General features: G+C 42.1%; 1 protein-coding gene across 3 annotated transcripts in view; it reads right to left on the reverse strand.

The window, feature by feature from the left end:
• Positions 1-23,224, reverse strand: part of kif2c (kinesin family member 2C) — a 95,170-nt gene that overhangs the window by 59,082 nt on the left and 12,864 nt on the right. For all 3 annotated transcript variants that reach the window (XM_041207884.1, XM_041207883.1, XM_041207885.1), the window contains exons 2-3: positions 16,443-16,537; positions 7,510-7,593 (exon numbers count right to left, since the gene is read on the reverse strand). In XM_041207884.1, the coding sequence (XP_041063818.1) occupies positions 7,510-7,593; positions 16,443-16,535 (177 nt within the window). In that variant the 5' untranslated portion in view covers positions 16,536-16,537. The remainder of the gene's footprint in view (positions 1-7,509; positions 7,594-16,442; positions 16,538-23,224) is intronic.

The following is a 23,224-nucleotide window of genomic DNA, read 5'->3' on the forward strand; positions in this document are numbered from 1 at the left end:
TAGAACTTGGGCTGACAAATGGCAAGTAACATTCGCACCACACAAGTGCCAGGCAATGACCATCTCCAACAAGAGAGAACCTGACCATCACCCCATGACGTTCAATGGTATTACCACCACTGAATCCCTCACTAATAACCTGGGGTTACCATTGACTAGAAATTGACTCGACTAGCCATATAAATTCTATGGCTACAAGAGCAGGTCAGAGGCTGGGAATCTTGCGACAAGTAACTCACCTCCTGGATCCCCAAAGCTTGCCCACCATCCACGAGGCACAAGTCAGAGTGTGATGGAATGTTCTGTATTTGCCTGGATGAGTGCAGCTCTCACAACACTCTAGAAGCTTGACACCATCCAGGGCAAAGCAGCCCGCTTGATTGGCACCACATCCACAAAAATTCACTCCCTCCACCACCAATGCATAATATCAGCAGTGTATACTATCTACAAGATGCACTGCAGGCATTCACCAAGGCTCCTTAGGCAGCATCTTCCAAATCCATGACCACTAACATTTAGAAGGACAAGAGCAAGAGACACATGGGAATACCAGCACCTGCAACTTCCCCAAGCCTCTCATCACCCTGATTTGGAAATATATCGTTGTTCCTTTGCTGTCGCTGGGTCAAAATCCTGGAGCTCCCTTCCTAACAGCACGGTAGATATATCTATACACATAGACTGCAGAGGTTCAAGCAAGCAGCTCATCACCACCTTCTCAAGGGCAACTAGGGACTGGCAATAAATGCTGGCTCAGCCAGCGTTGCCCATATCCCATGAATGAATTTAAAAAAAGGTGGCGGTCCCAGAGCTTGAGGCCTGTGGCCGGAGCTAATCTATTTGCCAAGGCGAGGTTGGAAGGCCCCGGGAAAGAAAGATTCCAAGGGTGCATAGCTCTCTCCTGCAAACGGTGCTTAGGATGAGGCGAGGTCAACTGTGTTGGAAACTGGGGAGGATATCGAAAGATGGCATTGATAGCTTTTGATTGTGGAGGCTTTCACAATTCAGGGACGACGGTCTGTCTGAATGGAAAGGGTCTAAAAGATTCAAAAACACTGCCACCATTAGGAGATGGTAGGCAATGTGCTGAGGAAGTGTGCCTCTCTGCACTCATCTCAAATGACGATGGCCCTGGTTCTCATTTTTCTTTTCCCCCATAGGACAAGCATTGGCATCATGTCCTGAGGCATCCTCGCTAACCTCCGAGGACGGGGGATGCCTGAGGGTGCAGCATCACATCCTTGCTCTGCACCCAGCACCAGCACAGATGAACATAGCCCACTGGGCTTGAAGTCGTTGCTAAAGGGATCCACACATCGGTAAGAGCAGTTGCAAGAATAGCTGTAAGAGACAGAGATGGAGGGGATGGCCACTATACTACCTCTCAGGGCACTTCTGTTGGGGACAGTCCCTCTTCAGCTCCTCTGCCATCGACACAAATGCCTCAGTGCTGTGGCTACATGTAAGCCTCCTACCACTGGAGATGCTCAGCATACCAGAATCCTCATGGTCTTAGAAGACATGTGCCAAAGTCATTGCAGGCAAGGGGGCAATAATGGTCAGCAGCCTGTCTCCAGCACAGCTGGAAACAAGGAGATGCAAATGCCATAGCAACCGGAAAAGCGTCAAAAGCAAGAGACACACGTGGGTTCACATTGGGTGGTTTTGATGCATTATCTGTGTGTGACGTGATGACTTTGACTTGGATGGACTAGATGGTGTTAAGGTTTTGTGTGTTCATGTGGTCATACTGTGCAGCATTATTTGTTGACTCTACACAACCATAACAGACATGACCCCGATTGTTCATGAGGGGGAGATAACATGAGAAGGTGGCAAGGGCCAAGGTGGTGTTGTGTTCCAGACAGATTACTACTGGAACCTTCTCGTTATAAATCCCCTGTCTCCTGGCATCCAGACGTGCCTGCAGACCAACATGCTGGCTGGCATGGTTCACCCTCCTCTTCAGAGTCATCTCAGAGGACACAGCTATCTGCATCAAAAGGTGCTATGCCATGAATTCCCTTCTCTGCAGGACCAGGTGGTGTAACACACCCAGGTGCATATTGCAGAGCGTCACCTTTTCCATCAAGACCTCAGAATTGCATTTTATGAGGGCCCTGGTGAATGAGTAGCTTTCATTGTACATCCTCTCAAGCTCCATCCTTGGTTTCCATACCAATATCATCAGCCATCTCATTACAGGGTATCTATTCTTTTTCTCTGAAGCCAGCCTTCCAAAGGCTGTGGCCCATCGAACATCCCTGGCACCTCAAGAGTGCCTCAGTTTGTAGGCTTCACAGCTGCTGCCCAAGTAATATGTGCAAACCTGCAAGACATGTTGCTTGTGGTTGCATACCATCTGCACGATAATGGCATAATCTCTCTTCCCATTTACAAATGTTCCTGGCTATCCAGAAGGTGCTTTAATAGTCACATGTGTATAGTCTATTATGCCCTACAGCATTGGAAAACCAACAGTACAGGCTCTTTCAGCCTGACTAGCATTGTCACCAGTGAATGAAATAAATTCACGAGTATGCCTGAACAGGGCATGTGTCACCAGCTTGATGCAGTCACGTGCAGCCAGTTGCGAGATCCCATAAAGGTCTCCAGGTGACATCTGGAAGGACCCTGTGGTGAAAAAATTCAGGGTCACTGTGACCCTCGAGGCCACAAGCATCAGGGTCCCACCTACACAAATAGATGAAATGTCGGCAGCCAGCGCAACACAGGTTGCTGCAATAGTCTCCCTACACAGCCATGGTCTTCAGAGGTATTGGCGCTCTGTCATGTGCAATTATGGGAGCCTTAGCTGGTCAACTTTGTTGGCAGGATAGTGCCTTTTCCTCTGCCCAGGAACTGCTGTTGCCTCCCTTCTGCAGACCCTTGCTCAACATCAGGTACACTGGCTTGCTGGAACACATCTGTCCTTGGCCAGCTGCCCCCCTTCTTCTCACTGGAGGAGTCTCCCGCAGAATGAACTATGCCAATTCGGTATAGTGACGTTCAATACAAATGCTGCAGTGCATGTTTTTGCCTGCAACACTTCTTGGCTGTTTCCTTTCCCTTAGGAAGAGTTTTTTTTAAATCAAAAAGAAAGTAAATGTAACCATAATAGAACATCACAGCAGGAGTTCCTCAGGGTAGTGTCCTAGGCCCAACCATCTTCAGCTGCTTCATCAATGACCTTCTTTCCAGAATAAGGTCAGAAGTGGGGATGTTCGTTGATGATTGCACAGTGCTCAGCAACATTCACTACTCCTCAAACGCTGAAGCAGTCCATGATCAAATGCAGCAAAACTTTAAAAATTCATTCACAGGATGGATGTGGGCTCCGCTGGCTGGGCCAGCATTTATTACCCATCTCTAGTTACCCTTGAGAAGGTGGTGGTGAGCTGCCTTCTTGAAATGCTGCAGTCCATGTGCTGTAGGTACACCCACAATGCTGTTAGGAAAGGAGCTCCAGAATTCTGGCCCAGTGACAGTGAAGGAATGGCGATATATTTCCAACTCAGGATGGTGACTCAGGAGGGGAACTTCCAGCTGGTGGTGTTCCCATCTTTCTGCTGCCCTGTCCTTTTAGATGGTAGCGGTTGTGGGTTCGGCAGGTGCTGTTGAAGGAGCCTTGGTGGATTCCTGCAGTGCATCTTGTAGATGGCACACACTTGCTGATACTGTGCGTTAGTGGTGGAGGAAGCGAGTGTTTGTGGAGGTGGTGCCAATCAAGCAGCTGCTTTGTCCTGGATGGTGTCAAGCTTAGAGTGCTGCGGGAGATGCACTTATCCAGGTGTGGGGCGTATTCCATCACACCCCTGACTTGTAGATGGAGGACAGGCTTTGGGGAGTCAGGAAGAGTTTTGCTCGCCACAGTTCCTAGCCTCTGACCTGCTCTTGTAGCCACAGTATTTATATGGTGAATCCAATTCAGTTTCTGTTCAATGGTAGCCCCCAGGATGTTAATGGTGGGGGATTCAGTGACGGTAATGCCAATGAACATCAAGGGGTGATGGTTAGATTCTCTCTTATTGGAGATGATCATTACCTGGCACTTGTGTGGTACGAATATTACTTGCCACTTGTCAGCTCAAGCCTGGATATTGTCCAGGTATTGCTGCATTTGGACATGGACTGTTTCAGTATCTGAGTAGTCGCAAATGGTGAACATAATGCAATCATCAGTGAATATTTCCACTTCTGACCTTATGATGGAAGGAAGGTCAATGATGAAGCAGCTGAAGATGGTTGGGCTGAGGACACTACCCTGAGGAACTCCTGCAGTGATGCCCTGGAGCTGAGACGACTGACCTCCAACAACCACAACCATCTTCCATTGTGCTAGGTATGACTCCAATGAGCGGAGAGTTTTCTCCAATTCCCGCTGACTCCAGTTTTGCTAGGGCTCCTTGATGCCACACTCAGTCAAATGTGGCCTTGATGTCAAAGGCAGTCACTTTCGCCTCACCTTGTATGTTCAGCTCTTTTGTCCATGTTTGAACCAAGGCTGTAAAAAGGTCAGGAGCTGAGTGGCCCTAGTGGAACCCAAACCGGGTGTCATTGAGCAGCTTATTGCTAAGCAAGTGCCCCTTGACAGCACTGTTGATGACCCCTTCTGTTACTTTACAGATGAATCGAGAGTAGACTGATGGGGTGGTAATTGGCCAGGTTGGATTTGTCTTGCTTTTTGCAGTGCAGGACATACCTGGGCAATTTACCACATAGCCAGGTAGATGCCAGTTTCGTAGCTGTACTGGAACAGCTTGGCTAGTGGCGCAGCAAGTTCTGGAGCACAAGTCTTCAGTACTATTGTCAGAATATTGTCAGGGCCCATAGCCTTTGCACTATCAAGTGTCTTCAGCCGTTTCTTGATATCACGCGGAGTGATATCCAGGCTTGGGCTGACAAGTGGCAAGTAACATTCATGTGACACAAGTGCCATCTCCAACAAGGGAGATTCTAATCATTGTCCCTTGACATTCAACGGCATTACTATCGCTGAATCCCCCACAATCATCCTGGGGGTTACCATTGACCAAAAACTGAATTGGCTAGCCATATAAATTCTGTGGCTACAAGGAGGAGGTCAGAGGATAGGAACCCTGCAGCGAGTAACTCACCTTCCGACTCCCCAAAACCTGTTCACCATCTACAAGGCACAGGTCAAGGTTGTGATGGAATACTCTCCACTTGCCTGGATGAGTGCAGCTCCAACAACACTCGAAACTTGACACCATCCAGGACAAAGAAACCCACTTGATTGGCACCCCACCCACAAACATTCTACCACCACACAGTGACAACAGTGTGCACCATCTGCAAGATACACTGCAGGAACTCACCGAGCCTCCTTAGGCAGCAGCTTCAAAATCCACGGCTGTTACCATCTGGGCGAGGGCAGCAGACACGTGGGAACACCACCACTTGCAAGTTCTCCTTCAAGCCACTCACCATCCTGACTTGGGAATATATCACTGTTCCTTCACTGTCATTGGGTCAAAATCCTGGAACTCTCTCCCTAACAGGACTCTGGGCATACCTACACCACATTGACTGCAACAGTTCAAGGCAGCATTTCACCACCACCTTCTCAAGAACAATAAATGCTGGCCTAGCCAGCAATACCCACATCCCATAAAAATGATTTAAAAAAAATAGCAGTCTCCACGATCTTTACTGAGCAAGTTAGCCCATAGTTCCGCTTGAAGTCTTAATACCCACTTCCGCAGTAATTCCCATTGAAAATCATAACTCTTACCAAACATGTTTCCCATACACCCACCATATTATGGCAGACAACGTTTTATTCAGGTGAACTGCCTTGCTAACAAGCTCAACTACCCTTTCATGAGTTCAGTTTTTTAAAAATGGAGCCAATTTTGGCACCTGCCTGACTTCCATATTATGGGAAAATGGCACATTGATGTAGGGTTCATGAGCCAATGACATCATGCCAGGTTTTAGGCATGCGCAGGGCAGCAGCAATCCCAATTTCCACAAGTAAAATTCAGTCCACAGTTTCAGACATTTAGTTGAAATTGAGCTAAAGGAATTACTTATAGAATCATAGAATTGTTATAGCACACAAAGACATTTGGTCTGTCAGGTGCATGTTGACTTTCTGCAAGAGCAGCTCAGTTAGTCCTACTCCTCTTGCCTTTTCCCCATAGCCCTGCAAATTCTTTCCTCAGGTGTTTTCCAATTCCTTACTGAAAGCCCTGATTGAATCTGCTGCCACTACACTCAGGCAGTGCATTCCAGATCCTAACCACTTACTGCGCAAAGAGTTTTCCCTTGTGTCACTGCTAGATCTTTGTCAAACACCTTAAAATCATTACCCTCTGGTTCTCAATACTTCCACCAATGGAAGCAGTTTCTCCCTATCTACCCTGCTTAAGTCCTTCAAGATTTTGAAAACATTTATCACATTTCCTCTCAACCTTTTCCTCAAAGGAGAGCAGCCTCAGCTTATTCAATCTATCCATGTAACTTGTCTCTCGTGCCCAGAACAATTCTCGTAAATCTTAACTACACCTTCTCCTATGCCTTCATTTCCTCTCAAATAAGGTGCTCAGAATTGGCCACTATAATCTAGTTGAGGCCAAACCAATGTTTTATAAAGGTTCACCATAACATTTTGTATTCTGTCTCTATAAAGCCCAGTATCCCATATGCCTTAAGCGCTTTCACAACCTGTTCTGCTATCTTCAGTGATTTGTGCTTATACCACCAGGTTTCTCTGGTCTTGCACCAACTTTTAGAATTGTTCCCTTTATATCATATTATTTTTCCTCGTTCTTCCTATGAAAATATATCACTTCACATTTCCCTGCATTTTGGCCCTTTCCATTAGCCTATGTCCCCTCACAGTTCACAATACTTTCAAGTTTAGTGACATTCGCAATTATGATGTTGGGCTATGCACACCCACTAATATAAATCAAAAGCAGTGGTCCCAATACAGACCCCTAGGGCACCCCAGAGTATACCTTCTTCCAGTCCGAAAATTAACTGTTCATCACTGTTATGCGTCACTCAGCCAACTTTGCAATCACACTGTCACTGACCTTTCTATTCAGTGTTTCAACTTTGCTGAGTGTTAAGTGGCACTATATCAAATTATTTTCCCCAGGACAAAATTAACAGGTACTTGGCTAAATGTAGATCAACTAAGGAAAACCAGCATGGATTTAAGGGTGAATTGTGTTTAACTGATTTGATTTAGTTTTTTGATGATAGTAATGCTAAGATTGGTTGGGGGCAGGGGTAGGTGGGAATTGAGCAAAGGTGGGTAAAAGGAAGTTGAGGTATAGATCAGCCATAATTTACTTGAATGGGTTCAGGTGTGGCTACAGGAAAGAAGGTGGTTTATATTACTACCTACTTCACACTTTTTGCCATTTGACCATCATTGGTTATTGCATTTCATTTCCATTTCTTGGAGAAATTATTAGCTTATCAGTAAGTCAAGGGTAACATTAAGTAAATAATAAGGATTTAAAAACTCACCCTTGAGTTCCTTCTTGGCAGATTTGAAGGTGGCATCTTCTCTACTAAGTGAGGATTTAACAATAGTAAGCTTTCAATGTCAATCTAAAGGCAAGAGAAATAAACCCAGAACTCATTTGTGTCAACATAAAAAACCAGACCAACAGCTGTTTTGCAAATGAAACACAATTCTATCTTTAGATAGAACCAACATTAGGTATCTTAGCTTATCCTTTTACCATCAGCAGTTTTGATTTTTATGTAGAAAGTGCCTGAAAATTCATGTTGTGCATGCAGTAAGGGTAACTATTTTTGGGATTTGAATTCAATCCAAAACTGATGGGAAAGTTTCCCTTATCTCCAAAGCTCCAGTGAAGTGAGTTTGGACAACTCCAACACCATCCCAGCAATCATGGCCAACACACTAAATTGTCCTTAACTTGGCACTAAACTATCACTCACACCAGATGTAAGAGTAACTTATAGAAGTGGGAAAAAACATTTTGGAAAATAAATGCATACCAAACTACAGCGCAGCTTTTTCCACTGGTTTAGCTTTTGGTTTTCAAGTGTTCTATACTTCAGGTAATCAGGGCGTGGCAGGGAGGAACAGACCATACAAACCTAAGAGAGCGCCAGCAGATAGGACTAGGAGGTTGCAAAAATATTTAGAACTAAAGGCTCTGTATTGGAATGTGCATAGCAATTGTAACAAAAATGGATGGATTTTCAGCTCAAATAGAAATAAACATGTATGATCGGATAGCTATTACAGAGATGTGGCTGCAAGATGGCAAAGGCTGGGACCTGAATATTCAAGGGTACTTAGATTCCTGTCTTTCTGAAATGTCAAGAAAAAGATGGAGGGGTAACTATGTTAATTAAGGAAGACATCAGTACAACACAGAGAGATGACATTAATTCTACAGATCAAGACATTGAATCAGTTTGGGTAAAAATAAGAAATAGCAACAGCAAGAAGTCACTTGAGGGAGTAGTTTAATTGCCCCGCCCCAAATAATAACCACACTGTAGGACAGGGTTCACAGGAGGAAATAATGGGCGCTTGTGAGAAAGATACAGCGATAATCATAGGCAAATTAATCTACATATAGATTGGCAAAAGGTAGGCTGCAAGATGTGTTTTTGTGAGTTTCTTAGAACAGCACCTTGTAGAGCTTATTCTAGATCTGATGGTGTGCAATAAGACAGGATTAATGACCTCATAGTAAAGGCACCCCTAGTAGCAGAGATCATAACAGGATTGAATTTCACATTGAGTTTGAGGGAGAGAACATCAAGACTAAGACCAGTATTTTAAACTTAAACAAAGGGTAATTAGGAGGGTATCTAGAGAAAACTGGTTCAGCGAAATGGGAAACTGGGTTAAAGGATAGGCAAGTAGAGATGCAGTGGCAGACAATTAAGGAGTTATTTCACAACAATACATTCCAGTGAGAATGAAAAACTCCGTGTCATATGTGGCTAACTAAGGGAGTTAAAGACAACAGCAGATTGAAAGAAAAAGTGTTCAATTCCACAAAGATTAGTGGCAGGTCAGAAGATTGGACAGAATATAAAAAGAGAGCAAAGAATTACTGCAAAAAAACTGAGGGAGAAATTAGAGCATGAGAGAAAGCTAGCTAGAAATATAAAATAGTTTCTACAAATATTTAAAAAAAAGATTAACTAAAGTGAGCGTTGATCTTCAGATTGAAAGTCTGGGGAATTAATAATGGAAAATAAGGAAATGGCAGATGAATTGAACAGATATTTTGTGCCTCTCCACTGTTAGAAAACACAAATAACATTTCAGAAATAATTGTAAATCAAGAAGTGAAAGGGTAGGAGGAACTAAAAACCACCAGGTAAAGGGTACTGAGAAAATTATTAGAACTAAAGACTGAGAAGCTCTCAGGTCCTAATGGATTTCATCTTAGGGTCATAAAAGTGGCTGAAATAGTAGATGCATTGCTTTTAATTTTCAGAAATTAAGATTCTGGAAAGATTCCACCAGATTGGAAAACAGCGAATGTAATTTGTCTATTCAAGAAAGGAAGGTGTCATGAAAATATCATATTTTTCATAACATTAATGGGAGGGATGTTTGTGTGTGTGTTGAGGGTTCTGTGTGGCTGATTTAATTAGAGACAGATACACTGCAAGGTGAAATTATCAATAAAGCTAGGTGTAAAAGGGCATGCGAAATGCTAATGAGTGAACTAGGGTAAAGTCTCAGCAGGTAGAGTGTAAATGAAATTTGCATTTTAAGATACGTGGAGAGGTGTTTGGTTTTAAAAGGAACATGGTAGGATGCTTACAACTAACAAGATAAAGAAGACAGGTTATTACAATGATTTTTCCCCAAAGTGCTGGTCATAATGACAACATAGAAGATTTTTATATTATGGGAAAAGTGAATTACAAAGATACATGGGAACAGTGAGATTTACAGGTAAAAGAGGAAGAAAGATACTTAAAGAAGTATGTGTGGGGTGGCTGTGATTTAAAGGTTCATCTTGTGAAAAAGACTTAGGGTAAAGCCTCTAGCCACTTAACAGAAATCTGCTATTCCAGTAACCAAAGTTGTGTTAAAAGCCTTTGGAATTCCACTGTCAAATGGGTGCTTCTGGTAACTTTGCTGGATTGTCGCTGTAAACTTAAAATCAATTTTGGACTGTTGCCTTAAAGGGGGTATGCAGATGGCAGTCTGGTTAACTAGGAATTTTGGAAATTATAATATTGTGTAACTGTAATCTTGTGTATGTTTTATTCTTTTGTTAATAAATGTTTTAGCTTCATTTTAAAAATCTCTAAAGGTGTTCAAGGACTCATTACTATTGAATTCAGTGCACAAATCCTCACGTAATAAATACAAATGGCAAAACTGTTGTGATCGTGTGGCCAAGCTTGCCAGGCTGACCAAATCTACAAGGTAAGTAGCATTTGCCATATCATAAGGGCAGGAAAGGTTGGCCAGGCTGGGCCTGTTTCCACTGAAGTTTAGAAGAATGAGGGGCAATCTTATTGAAACATATAAAAGATCCTGGGGAAGATGTGACAGGGTGGATGCTGAAAGGATGTTTTCCCTTGCGGGAGATAATAGAACTAGGCGACAGTTTAAAAGTCAAGGGGGTCTCCCATTTAAGATGGAAATTAGGAGAAATATTTTCTGAGGGTTGGTTGCGGAATTTTCATCCCCAGAGAGGGGTACAGGAAGGGTCATTGAATACCTTTAAGGCCAAGTTTGATAGATTCTTGACAAAGAGTCAAAGGATATGGGGGGTAAATAGGAAAGTGGAGTTGAGGCCATGATTGGTTCACCCGTGATCGCATCAAATGGCGGAGCAGGCTCGAAGGGCTGAATGGCCTACTCCTATTCCTAATTCACATGTACGTTCATATTGAACAATAAGCTGCTTCCAGGTCTATTATCACTGGCCAGTTTGCGATAGATTTCTACAGTACTTGTTGAATACAACCTTCAAATCATGACAAACCACAATTTGTACCAAGCTAGGCAGGTACAAATCTGAAGTCAGAACCTTGCATCCTTAGCCGAGACAGGAATAAACTAGTTTCATTTGGTACTTGACTTTACACCTCTGGCACACTGTCTCTTTTCTGTTCTGAAAAGATATGAAGATTGGATTTTGTATTCTCTAGCCGAACAAATTTGATTGTAAAAGCTTCTTTAGGTATATGAAAAAGATTAACAAGGACAAGTGTGAGTCCATTACAAGTAAAGACAATAAAATTTATAATGCAGAATAGGGAAATGGTGGAGAAACCAAACAATTCCTCTGTGAAGACTGACACAAAGTAAGATACAGAAAATCTCCCAAAAATATTAGGGAACCAAGGAACTTGTAAAAAAGAAATTGGTATTAATAAAGAGGTAGTACTTGAAAGATTAATTGGATTGAAGATTGATAAATCCCATGGACTAGGTGAACTACATTCTGGGGTACTGAAGGTAGTGGCTTTGGAGATAGTAGATGCATTAGTGGTTATCTTTCAAAATTCTAGAGATTCTGGAAAGGCTCCTGCAGTCTCGAAAGTAGCAAATGTAATCCCACTATTTAAGGGAGGGGAAGGAGGGAAGGAGACAGAGAAAACAGAACTACAGACTAGTTTGATGTCAGTAGTAGGGAAAATGTTAGAATCTAATACAAAGAATGTGATAAGTAGACACTTAAATAATGATCTGATTGTGCAGAGTCAACATTGAAGGGGAAAATTGCGTTTGACAAATCTGTTGGGAGTTTTTTTTGAGGATGTTACTTGTAGCATAGGTAAGGGAGATGGTGTATTTGGATTTTCAGTAGGCTTTCGATAAGACTAATAAACACAGGTGGTTAGTAATCAAAATTAGAGCATGTGGGATTGGGGGTGATATACTGGTATGGATTGAGAATATATTAAACAGAAAACAGTATGAATAAACAGGTCATTCTCAGGGTGGCAGATTGTTACTAGTGGGGTACTACAAGAATCAGTGCTGGGCCCACAGCTGTTCACTGATGCTTTGGATGTGGGGACCAAATGTAATATTTCCAAATTTGCTAATGACAAAACTAGGTTGGAATGTAAGTTACAAGGAGGATGCAAGGAGGTTTCAAATAGATTTAGACAGGCTAAGTGAACGGGCAAGAACATGGCTTATGGAATATGCGAATAAGTGTGAAGTTATCCACTTTGGGAGAAAAAAAAACAGAAAGGCTGAACATTTCTTAAATGTAAGAGGTTGGGAAGTATTGATGCCTGAAGGACCCTGGGTGTCCTTGTGCATGAATCACTAAAAGCTAGTATGCAGGTACTGTAAGCAATTAGGAACGCAAATGGTACTTGGCCTTCACTGCAAAGGTATTTGAGTACAGGAGCAAAGCCTTGGTGAGACCACACCTGGAGTAGTGTACAGTTTTGGTCTCTTTATCCAAGGAAGGATGTACTTGCCATAGTGGAAGTGCAACAGAGGTTCACCAGACCAATCCCTGGGATGGTGGGATTGTCTTCTGAGAGATTGATGAAACTGAGTCTGTATGCTCTAGTTTCAAAGAATGAGAGGTGATCTCATTGAAACTTACAAAATTCTTATAAGGTGTGACAGGGTAGGTGTGGAGAGAATGTTTCCTCTTTGAGCATGTTCAAGACAGAAAGTGATTTCTGGATACTAATGACATCAAAGGATAAGGGGATAGTGGGGAAAAATGGCAGAGGTAGATGATCAGCCATAGGCAGCAGGGTCATAGGGTTGAATGGCCTACTCATGCTTCTATTTCCTAAGTTCCCATGAGAAGCCAGTAGAAGAACTGATTTTTTTTTTGCTGAGAAATGGGATTGAAAATCCATTCTTAGTGGAAGGCTGTTTGTACACGTACATGGACTGAGTGTCTTCCAGTGAGAACGTGGAGCAACTAGATGTATTTCACTGCTAATAATATTCTTGATGCTCCTGATGATCCAAATGTTAATCAGGCATTGGGGGAAAAGGAAAAATATTTCTGGCCAGAGTGTATTGAAATTTGCTCGTCCCAGTAAAGCCAAAAGTCACACCATTGTTGGACATTTTGTGTAATCTTGACCAGCCATTAGAGATTGCTGGGAAAAAAAGCTTATCAATTTGGAACAAGGAATCAGTTGCCCAGTGAGGGAGGGAGGACATTGGAGACATTATCGTGGATTTACAAAAGCTGTCCATCCATTGTAATTTGAGAATTTCAAGTGTGTGCGCGCGCACATGTATTATAAAGGTGAACACATTCGTAATAAGTTGCTAACATTGCCAAAGTCATTTGTCAACATATATTGTCAACATAGCTTGCCAAACAGCATTGTCTATGGACATGGCAGAATGACAGAGTTAACAACTGCCAGTCCTCTGAAGTAAATAAGCTGCATTGGAGTAAGCAGAGGACCCTAGTGACAGCAGTTATTAGTAGCAGGGGTACTAAAAAGTCTTGATACCAATGCTAAGGCCAACATTGGGCACAGAACTCTGCATTTGTGAAGTCAGAGTGCTACAGTTGTAAGAAGAAGGGCCATCTTGCCAAGGGATATTGAAAAAATGTAAGAGAAAACCAGCTGGAGGAAACAGCAATCATTGTATATGGTTGTTGAACAGGTACTAGGTCAATCAGGGGTCGGTTGAGACGCACGCGATCTGAAGTACAAGGACTACAGTGGCCTGCAAATTTCCAAGTAGCATTGTATGGAGCTCTGGTAAACACGAAGGCCAACATGGTGCATCAGTCAGCCTGATTTTTGAATTGCTATACCATCATAAGTTGAATCAGCATCAACTGGAGAAATCACACATAGAATTATGAAGTTACAGAGGACAGAAAAATCTCCATAACAGGCGGTGTGTTGGCTCCAGTCATACAGAATGAGCAATGTGCAAAATTGTCCATCATTGTAGTGAAGGGTGAAAAACCAGCCTTGTTGTTAGGAAGAAACAGGTAACAGCACTTAAACTGAATGGAACAAGCTATTTTGCATAGAACTGAAATGCATTACACAAGGCAGCATGATTGGACAATATCCTCAGTGAAACAGGCAAACCAATTCAAGGATAAAGCCAATATACAGGTTCAGAGGAACGCAAGACCAATTTATTGCAGACCTCATCCAGTACCCTAAACTCAGAGTAGAGCAAGAACTGAAAAGGTTCAAGATTGAGAACATCAACTCATTCATACCAAAATTGGCAACTTTATTGCATCAATAAAATGAATGCTTCAGGAAGGAAGGATGTTCCATGGAATTGGACAAGGGAATGAGAGAAAGCATTCTAGTAGAAATAAATTGCTGGATGGTACAATGCTTGTAACATTACCATGTGTTCAAAAAGGTGACACTAGCATGTAATACCTCTCCAAACAGAGTAGGTGCTGTGATCTCTCAAGTGTTGGAAAATGGTGAGGAGACGACGACTGCACTTGCCTCATGCATTGTCAGTGAGCGAAATTATGCTCAGATAGAAGGCGAAGCATTGCTTTCATTTTTGGAGTAAGATTTCATAAATTCTTGTGCGGTTGTAGTTTCATAATCAAAACCGATCAAAAGGCACTGACAGCTATTTTGAATCCAAAGTCTGCAGCACTCACTTGCAGCCCAAATGTAGAGATGGGCTTTGATTTGTGCGCATATCAGTGCGACATCAAATACAGACGATCGGAAGATCATTATAATGCCACTGTGATCTATAGATTACCATCCCCCTCAGGAGGTAGAGCCCAACAGGGAAGATGTACTTTTCTTTTCTCATGTAGATGACTTTCCAGTGACAACAGGTGACATTGGTAGAACTCGTAGGGACCTTGCTTTGACAAGGGTGCATGAATATATCACAAATGGGTGGCTACAGATACTGAATTTAGAAATCAGGCCATTTTAAAAAATATAAATGTGAGAGAATGAGCTATCTGTTGATGTTATGTGAAGAGCCAGAATTGCAATTCCTGAAAAAGTTAAGATCACAGTTGCTATGTGATCTCTGCAATCAAAACTTAGGTATGAGCTTGGCAAAGAGTCTAGCCAGAATCTACCTTTGGTGGCCAGTGACATGGAAGACACCGTGAACAGTGTAGAGCACGTCAAGCAGTGGAAAAGAAGCTGCCAGTGGTACCTTTGCAACCATGGAAATGGCCAGCTAAAGTGTGGCAGCAGATGCACCTAGATTTTGCAGAATTTGAAGGGCAACAGCTTTTTATTGTGATAACCATTTGAAATGGGTTGAGGGGGTTCTGAGGAATTGAACAACTGGCAAAATCCTAGATATTTTGCTTAAGGGTTCCCAGAGGAAATTGTGTCTGACAACTAGAGTGCCACTGTATCATTGAGCAACAAAGCGCACAGTACAAATTGTTAAGCATGCTGTTGTTAAACAAATGCTAAATACAACTTGGAAGAAATCTCAATTGTCTTTGAATCAGAAACTGGTGAATTTTTTTATTAATTTGTCATACAAGCCTCACTACCAGTAGAATGCCAGCTGAACTGTTCCGTAGAAGGCAGCTTTAGCACAGTTGGATGATGACAAATAAACTAGGCAGAAAAAAAGGGAGTCCTGATAAGGGTAGAGTGAGAGAAAGAAGTCTGAAGTTGAACCAGGAGATTAAAGGTGAAAGGACATCAACATAAGCAGTTGAAGAGGTTACCAGGAAGAGTGGTGAAAATACATGGTCCTCGCACTTACTGGGTCAAGATATTTGGTAGTGGAAAGGTTAAGTTTGTACATATAGGTCATGTTTTACCTTCAGAAATTCATGAAGAACAAGAGTGAATTGGGCAGAAACAAGTAAGTCTGATGAATTGAATGGTTGGGATACAAGTAGAGCACCAATAGCTACTCCAACACAGGTCGTGCCTGAAACCAATTCAAATCAGAGTTAGAGGCAGCCAGACACGTCTGGTGAAGTGGAAAACTCAACTGAAAGTCAAGATCAAAAGATCAGTCTTCATTGGAGAAGTCTTCTCCTCAGACTCAGTGCCAGATGGGTGAGGCCCTCCCCCAATTTCTGAAAAACAGTGATTAAGTTGGGTTTGTAAATAAACAGAAAACAAGAAATGTATATAAATTGAACATTGTGTATCTCCTCGTTTGGGAGGAAGGAGTGTAATAGCACTCTCTTGCGGCCATTAATGTTGTGTATATCAAACCAGACTAAGCTAGTTTCAATTGGTACTTGAGTTTACATGTGGCACACTGTCTCTTTTCTGTCCTACAAAGAGAGTATTCTTTTTAAGGGAACGTTTGAATGCTTCAGTACCAGACTGGGCCTTAAAATTGGCCAGAAATTGACTCGTAACACAAACAGTCAGTGATAGACAACTTCCAATTCAAACAGCAATGATTTGATATCTATTCTGGAAAATGCCGACGAGGCCATCACAATCTTTCAACTAGAATGCAGATTAAAATATGCATTTCTAACAGAAGACCTTCTTACCTCTTTGGCCTTACTTATGGTGTCTTCTAGCCACTCAGCTCTTACACAAGATTTCTCCGTAAACAATTCAGTTATGCTTGCATCTTGTATCATCCCTATGAAGAAAGAAACCAAGCTGACGGATTAAAATGAACAACAGGGCATGGAGAAAGCTAACTAAGCCCCTCGTCCCAACATCAGATGAGAATGCAGTTTCTCCCCTTTGGAGAGTATTCTCTAATGTACTCAGATTTACCCCTCAAAGTCCAGGTTATAGAAGTGCCTTTAAATATGCAACAGATATAACAAAATTAAGTAGGCTGCTTTTAAGATGCACATGGGGTCATTTTTAGAACTGCAACACTATACAGACAAATTTAAAAACTCCATGAGTATACATTCACGTGTGACAGCTAACTGGTAAATAAAAATGCGTGGCAGTACTTTTACTACAGATATGCGGTAAGTTCTGGGTACACAAATTCAACAGGAGTTTTACTTTTTTTAAAAAAAAAAAATAAAAACAAATACTAGTACAGCTAACTGGTTTGATACCAATGTCACGTCTGCTCAAATAAGTCTGGTTTCATGCCAAATTCTTCCAAGTTTCTCCACAAGGAATTAAAACATATACAATGGACAAGTTTATTTCCTTTTTATGTCTCAATGCTTTCACAAGTGAAAAAGACAAATGAGCTCTGCAGCATCTTGAAGAAAAATGCAAATAATCATCTAAGGTTTTCCCTCAACATTGCTGGGCTACAAGAATCTGCAATGAAATTATGATGCATAAACCGTATTTGACCAAGTACTGATTGTGATATTGCACGTTAATCTTTTCATACAATTCAAGGTAAATACCATGGCAGTTAATTTGATTTAATTTCATAATCAAGCTCCTGTAGCAAAAACAAGTATACAGTGGAAGTTTAGCAACAGCTTAAATCAATATTGTCTAGGTGCCTTATCATGCTCACATTTTTCATTATAGATGCTGGATGTTCTGTGCAAAAGCCTCTGCCACATGAAGAACATTACGAGACACATGTTCAGGGCATCTCCACTGCGTCTCCTTTTTCTGACTTGTGAAGCAATTGACCATACAAATTTGGAGAAGTAGGCCACTTGGCTCCTCGAGCCTGCTCCCCCATTCAATAAGATCATGGCTGATCTGCTTGTAACCAACCCCACATTCCTGACTATCCCCGATAACCTTTCACCCCCTTGCTTATCAAAATCTACCTATCTCAGCCTTAAAAATATTCAAAGGCTCTGTTTCCACTGCCTTTTGAGGAAGAGATTTCCAAAGACTCAACCCTCAGGAGAAAAAAAAAATCTCATCTGTCTTAAATGAGCAACCTCATTTCCAGACAGTGACACACTAGTTCTAGATTCTCCTACGAGAGGAAAAAGATTGGAGCTTCTTAAAATGTGGGGCACATAGATACCCACTTTTCATCCATATATTATGGCTAATTGGCGCAATTTACCATTTAATGTAGCACTGCTTCACCATTGCAGATTTTAATCTTGAGATCATTATGTGGAGTAAAACTATGTGCAAATTGTACAAGGTTACCAAATGTACACCATTCATACCTGTCCTGGTAGAAACAGTATAACGGAAGTGAACATTTTTGAATACTGACTTAGAAATTCCACAAAGAGTAATTAACACCAAGTTGGTATTAAGTCAAAGTCCAAGGGTACAGCCATTTGTAATTTCCTGCTGACATTTACACATGTTAAAGATGTTTTGAGATAGTGGTAGTTTTGATCAAAAACATAGTTCCATTACTGAGGAATGGTGCATTAAAATATTGGATAAAAGCACTGGAGAGTGAGATTAATTCAATTTACATCTATTTCTGAAGTTCAGTCAACTCAAAGCAATATTTCTTTTGAAAAATGGTACATCTGCTTTACATGTACAAATATGGTATTTTGAATTGCATTTCAGTCAGGCCTACAATCTTATTCCAATACATACCTAGAAACGTAATTCAGTTTACATACATTTGACAGAAAAGTTGACCTAATATCCTACATTGGAGAGCTTTACTTCAGCAACTCAATCCACAGGATATATAATAAATTTTAAAATTACCGTAACTGAATATCAGAGCATCTTTGCAAATAACCAAATGTGCGTCATTCATGACATTTTAAAAAGTTTATCTTCACTTCTGACATTCTAGAGAACTACTTACCAAGATTTCAAAAGCACCTTAGCTATTCCAGGATATATCCCCCAAAAAATGAGATGACACATTCAGGTTGCATTACAAGATGATAGATGAGAAATGCAGACCGACAACGTAGCCCACATAATCTTCATGCCATCATGAGGAAGCTATTGTGATATCATAAAACAGCTCGACTACCATTTGTGGTTAATGTCCCCAAAACAAATATGAAAGCACAAACAGTGTCTCAGCAGGTTAAGTTTTCAAAACCAGCACAGCTCACCACTTCAGTGGAGAAGCAATTAGAGGCTGGAATTTAAAGCAGAGGCCCAAACTATCATTTTTTATTTTTTTTTTAAAAAGGAACCATTATCTGAACCTCTAGAACATTAAATGCATTGAACAGCCTTGTTGTTACATGATCTAATTTCTCACAGAAAAGCAACATTTATGGAAAACATTGCACTGTGTTGCCAGTTTCAGATACAATATTAAAAGAAAGAGCTCAGGTCACAGCTCTTGGGACTGCACTCCCGGCAGATTTTAATATTTGTGATCTTATATTATTCAAAAAGTTAGGAACCGCACACATACGTATATCCAGAATGCCACATCATTCACTACTGCACCGCACTCTGTGTACTAAAGGAGCAATGTATCATTCTGCTGCACATGGTGCGATTGTAGAAATAAATATCAAAGTTGACATCGAGTGTGTGTCTAAAAAAAAATTATTTCAGGCTTCTGGGAACCACATGCCACAACATTGTGGCAGGTATTTGGGAGCAAAATTCAAGCACTACGAACAAAATAAAATGCCAAATTAGATTGAGAAAAATCAAATTAATTATTGCCAGAGAGGGAAAAAAAAAGTGAATTGCGTGAAAATGAAAAGGCTGCTGCTGCAACAATGAACGCACAGCTCTAGCCCATAGTAAGTTGGGAGGCCCATAATGTTGTGGAGGCATTAAGTTTAAACAAAAGTGCAAATTTACATTCAGTAGTTTTCTAAAATGCACCAGCGAAGAATCAGCTACATCGTTTTGTGGAAGGGGAAAAAAGATTTAGATCTTTTCAATAGCTGGGAGATGAATGAGAATGACAATTAAACAAATTTGAGAAATTCAGAACATCTCCACCAGGGCAAACCATCAGATCCACCGATATGAATTTCAAAGCTTGAGGCAAGAACTAGGTGAGCCTGTTGATGATTTCTTAATGAGATTGAGAATGTAGCCAGCAAACAAATTTAAAGAAACAGATGACATACGGGGATCTGTGCTGGGTCCCCTTTTATTCATCACTTACATAAACGACATAGGTGACTATGTGGGGGCCAGGATTAGTAAATTTGTGGATGACACAAAGATTGGCCTGGTGGTTATCAGTGAGGTTGAGTGTCTTGGGATACAGGAAGATATAGACAGGATGGTCAAATGGGCAGATAAGTGGCAGATGGAATTTAACCCTGAAAAGTGTGAGGTGATACACTTTGGAAGGAGTAATTTGACAAGGAAGTAGTCAATGAACGGCATGACACTAGGAAGTCCTGAGGAACAAAGGGATCTTGGCATGTGTGTCCATAGATCTCTGAAGGCAGAGGGGCATGTTAGTGGGGTGGTAAAAAAGGCATATGGGACACTTGCCTTTATCAATCGAGGCATAGATTACTAAAGTAGGGAGATCATGTTGGAGTTGTATAGAACTTTGGTGAGGCAACAGCTAGAGTAGTGTATGTAGTTCTGGTCGCCATATTATAGGAAGGATGTGATTGCAGTGGAGGGGGTTCAGAGGAGGTTCACCAGGATGTTGCCTGGGATGAAACATTTAGGTTATGAAGAGAGGTTGGATAGACTTGGGTTGTTTTCATTGGAGCAGAGAAGACTGAGGGGCGACCTGATCGAGGTGTACAAGATTACGAGGGGCATGGACAGGGTGGATAGGGAGTAGCTGTTCCTCGTAGTTGAAGGGTCAGTCATGAGGGGACACAAGTTCAAGGTGAGGGGCAGGAGGTTTAGGTGGGATGTGAGGAAAAACTTTTTTTTACCCAGAGGGTGGTGATGGTCTGGAATGCACTGGCTGAGAGGGTGGTGGAGGCAGTTGCCTTACATCCTTTAAAAAGTACCTGGATGAGCACTTGGCACGTCATAACATTCAAAGCTATGGGCCAAATGCTGGTAAATGGGATTAAGTAGGTAGTTCAGGTGTTTCTCACGTGTCAGTGCAGACTCAATGGGCAGAAGGGCCTCTTCTGCACTGTGATATTCTGTGAAAGGCTGGTAGATCAGCTCATTTCAAGCTCCGCACACCGGGGTACAAAAATCTCTGATTGGACAGGACAAGCTCACAGCACCTCAAGGTGTAGATACTAAATCAGAATACATGAAGTCACGAGTTGACAGATAAAGATGCTGACTACCCCAAATGGCTAACCTTAAGTCAAGGAAAAGGCTTGATGCAGCAGAACAGCAACAAAAGAATGCACACCGGGGAGAGAGAAAGGTCTTCAACAGCTGTGGATGACCATGAGTTCACTGCCAGAAGGAAATGCCCTGCATACAGATCAAACTACAGAGCTTGTGTAAAGTCACTGGGAAAAGATGTGCAGAACAAAGAAAGATGATTTTAAAAAATTACCAGAGGCAGAGCAACAAGGCGAATGAGAAAGAAAACAAAGCAAAAGCTCCATACACAGAAAGATGGTGAGTTTGAGGACACAATAGACACAAGAATCATAATTGCATGAAATGTCTGGATGTGAGAGTTCTCAGAAAAGAAATTCACACAAACATTCAGATCAGGAAAATGAGGAGATATAAACCCACAATCTCAAATCTGAGACTGAAGCTTGATACCAGAGCAGAGCAACATCATCCCACTCAGACTATGCTAGAAGATCTTCCCTGATAACTTGAAAGAAAATGGTTACCCAAAGAAAAATGCTCTGAAATCAAGCAATGTCATGCTGACAGGATATGATGGAATGGAGATTCAACAGCTAGCCAGCACCAAAATCAGAGGGACACACAAATGAAAAAAAGTTAACTGCATACTCCACATCAATGAAACAGATGGTCCTGCTATTCTGAAGTGCGCAGTTGTGAAGAGTTGTAGCTGATCGTAGGTTAATCATGAGATACAGAAGGTGTGACTAAAGGTTGAAGGTATGGGGGAAGGAGGGGACACTACAATGGGAGACAATCTATGAGGAGCTGCTTCTCCAGTCACAGATTCGGTCTCTCCCATGCTCACTGCTTGGAGTTCCTCCAATCAGTTTTTAACAAATTCATTCATGAGGTGTGGGCATCGCTGGCTAGGCAAGCATTTATTGCCCATCCCCAAATGCTGTTAAGATGATGGTGAGTTACCTTCCTGACCTGCTGCAGTCAATGTGGTGTAGGTACACCCACAGTGCTGTTAGTGAGGGAGTTCCAGAATTTGACCCAGCAACAGTGAAGGAATGGAGATATATTTCCAATTCAGGATGGCGAGTGGCTTGGAGGGGATCTTCCAGGGTGGTGGTGTTCCCATATGTCTGCTGCCTTGTCCTTCCGGATGGTAGTGGTCGTGTGTTTGGAAGGTGCTGCCTAAGGAGGCTTGGTGAGTTCCTCCTTTGCATTTTGTAGATGGTACACACTACAGTGCATTGGTGGAGTGAATAAGACATTAAGACATAGGAGTATAAGTAGGCCATTCGGCCAGAGTCTGCTCTGCCATTCAATGAGATCATGACTGATCTGCTAACTCTCAACTCCACTTTCCTGCCTTTTCCCCATAACCCTTGATTCCTTTACTGTTTGTGGAAGGAATGCCAAAGCGGGTTGCTTTGTCCTGGATGCTGTTGAACTTCTTCAGTGTTGTTGGAGCTGCACTCATCCAGGCAAGTGGACAGTATTCCATCACACTTCTGATTTGTGCCTTGTAGGTGGTGGACAGGCTTTCAGGAGTCAGGAGGCAAGTTACTCGTTGCAGGATTCCAAGCCTCCAATCTGCTCTTGTAGCCACAGTGTTTATATGGTTAGTTCAGTTCAGTTCAGATCAATGGTAACCCCCAGGATGTTGATATAGTGGGGGATTCAGCAATGGTAATGCAATTAATTACATGTCAAGGGACATTGGTTAGATTCTCTCCTGTTGGAGATGGGTCATTGCCTGGCACTTGTGTAGCATGAATGTTACTTGCCACTTGTCATGCCAAGCCTGGATCTTGTCCAGGTCTTGCTGCATTTGGGCATGGACTGCTTCAGAATCTGAGGAGTCATGAATAGTGCTGAACACTGCAATCATCAGCGAACATCCCCATTTCTGACCTTATGACAGGAGGAAGGTCATTGTTGAAGCAGCTAAAGATGGTTGGGCCTAGGACACTACCCCAAGGAACTCCTGCAGTGATGCCCTGGAACAGAGATGATTGATCTCTAACAACCAAAACCTCGCTCGATCTTCTGATCTCGCTGCTCCTCCAGAGACAGAATATGTTTGGATGAGCAGCAAGTGCAGGAGGGAGGGAACCTGTGATTTGGGGTAAAGGAGAAGTTATCCTGCCCTGTCCTGCTGTCACCATGCAGAAAACTTCCAGCTACAGAAAACTTCCAGCTACAGAAAAAACATCTTCTG

This window comes from Carcharodon carcharias, chromosome 16 (genome assembly GCF_017639515.1).
Source record: "Carcharodon carcharias isolate sCarCar2 chromosome 16, sCarCar2.pri, whole genome shotgun sequence".
Lineage (NCBI taxonomy): Eukaryota > Metazoa > Chordata > Chondrichthyes > Lamniformes > Lamnidae > Carcharodon > Carcharodon carcharias.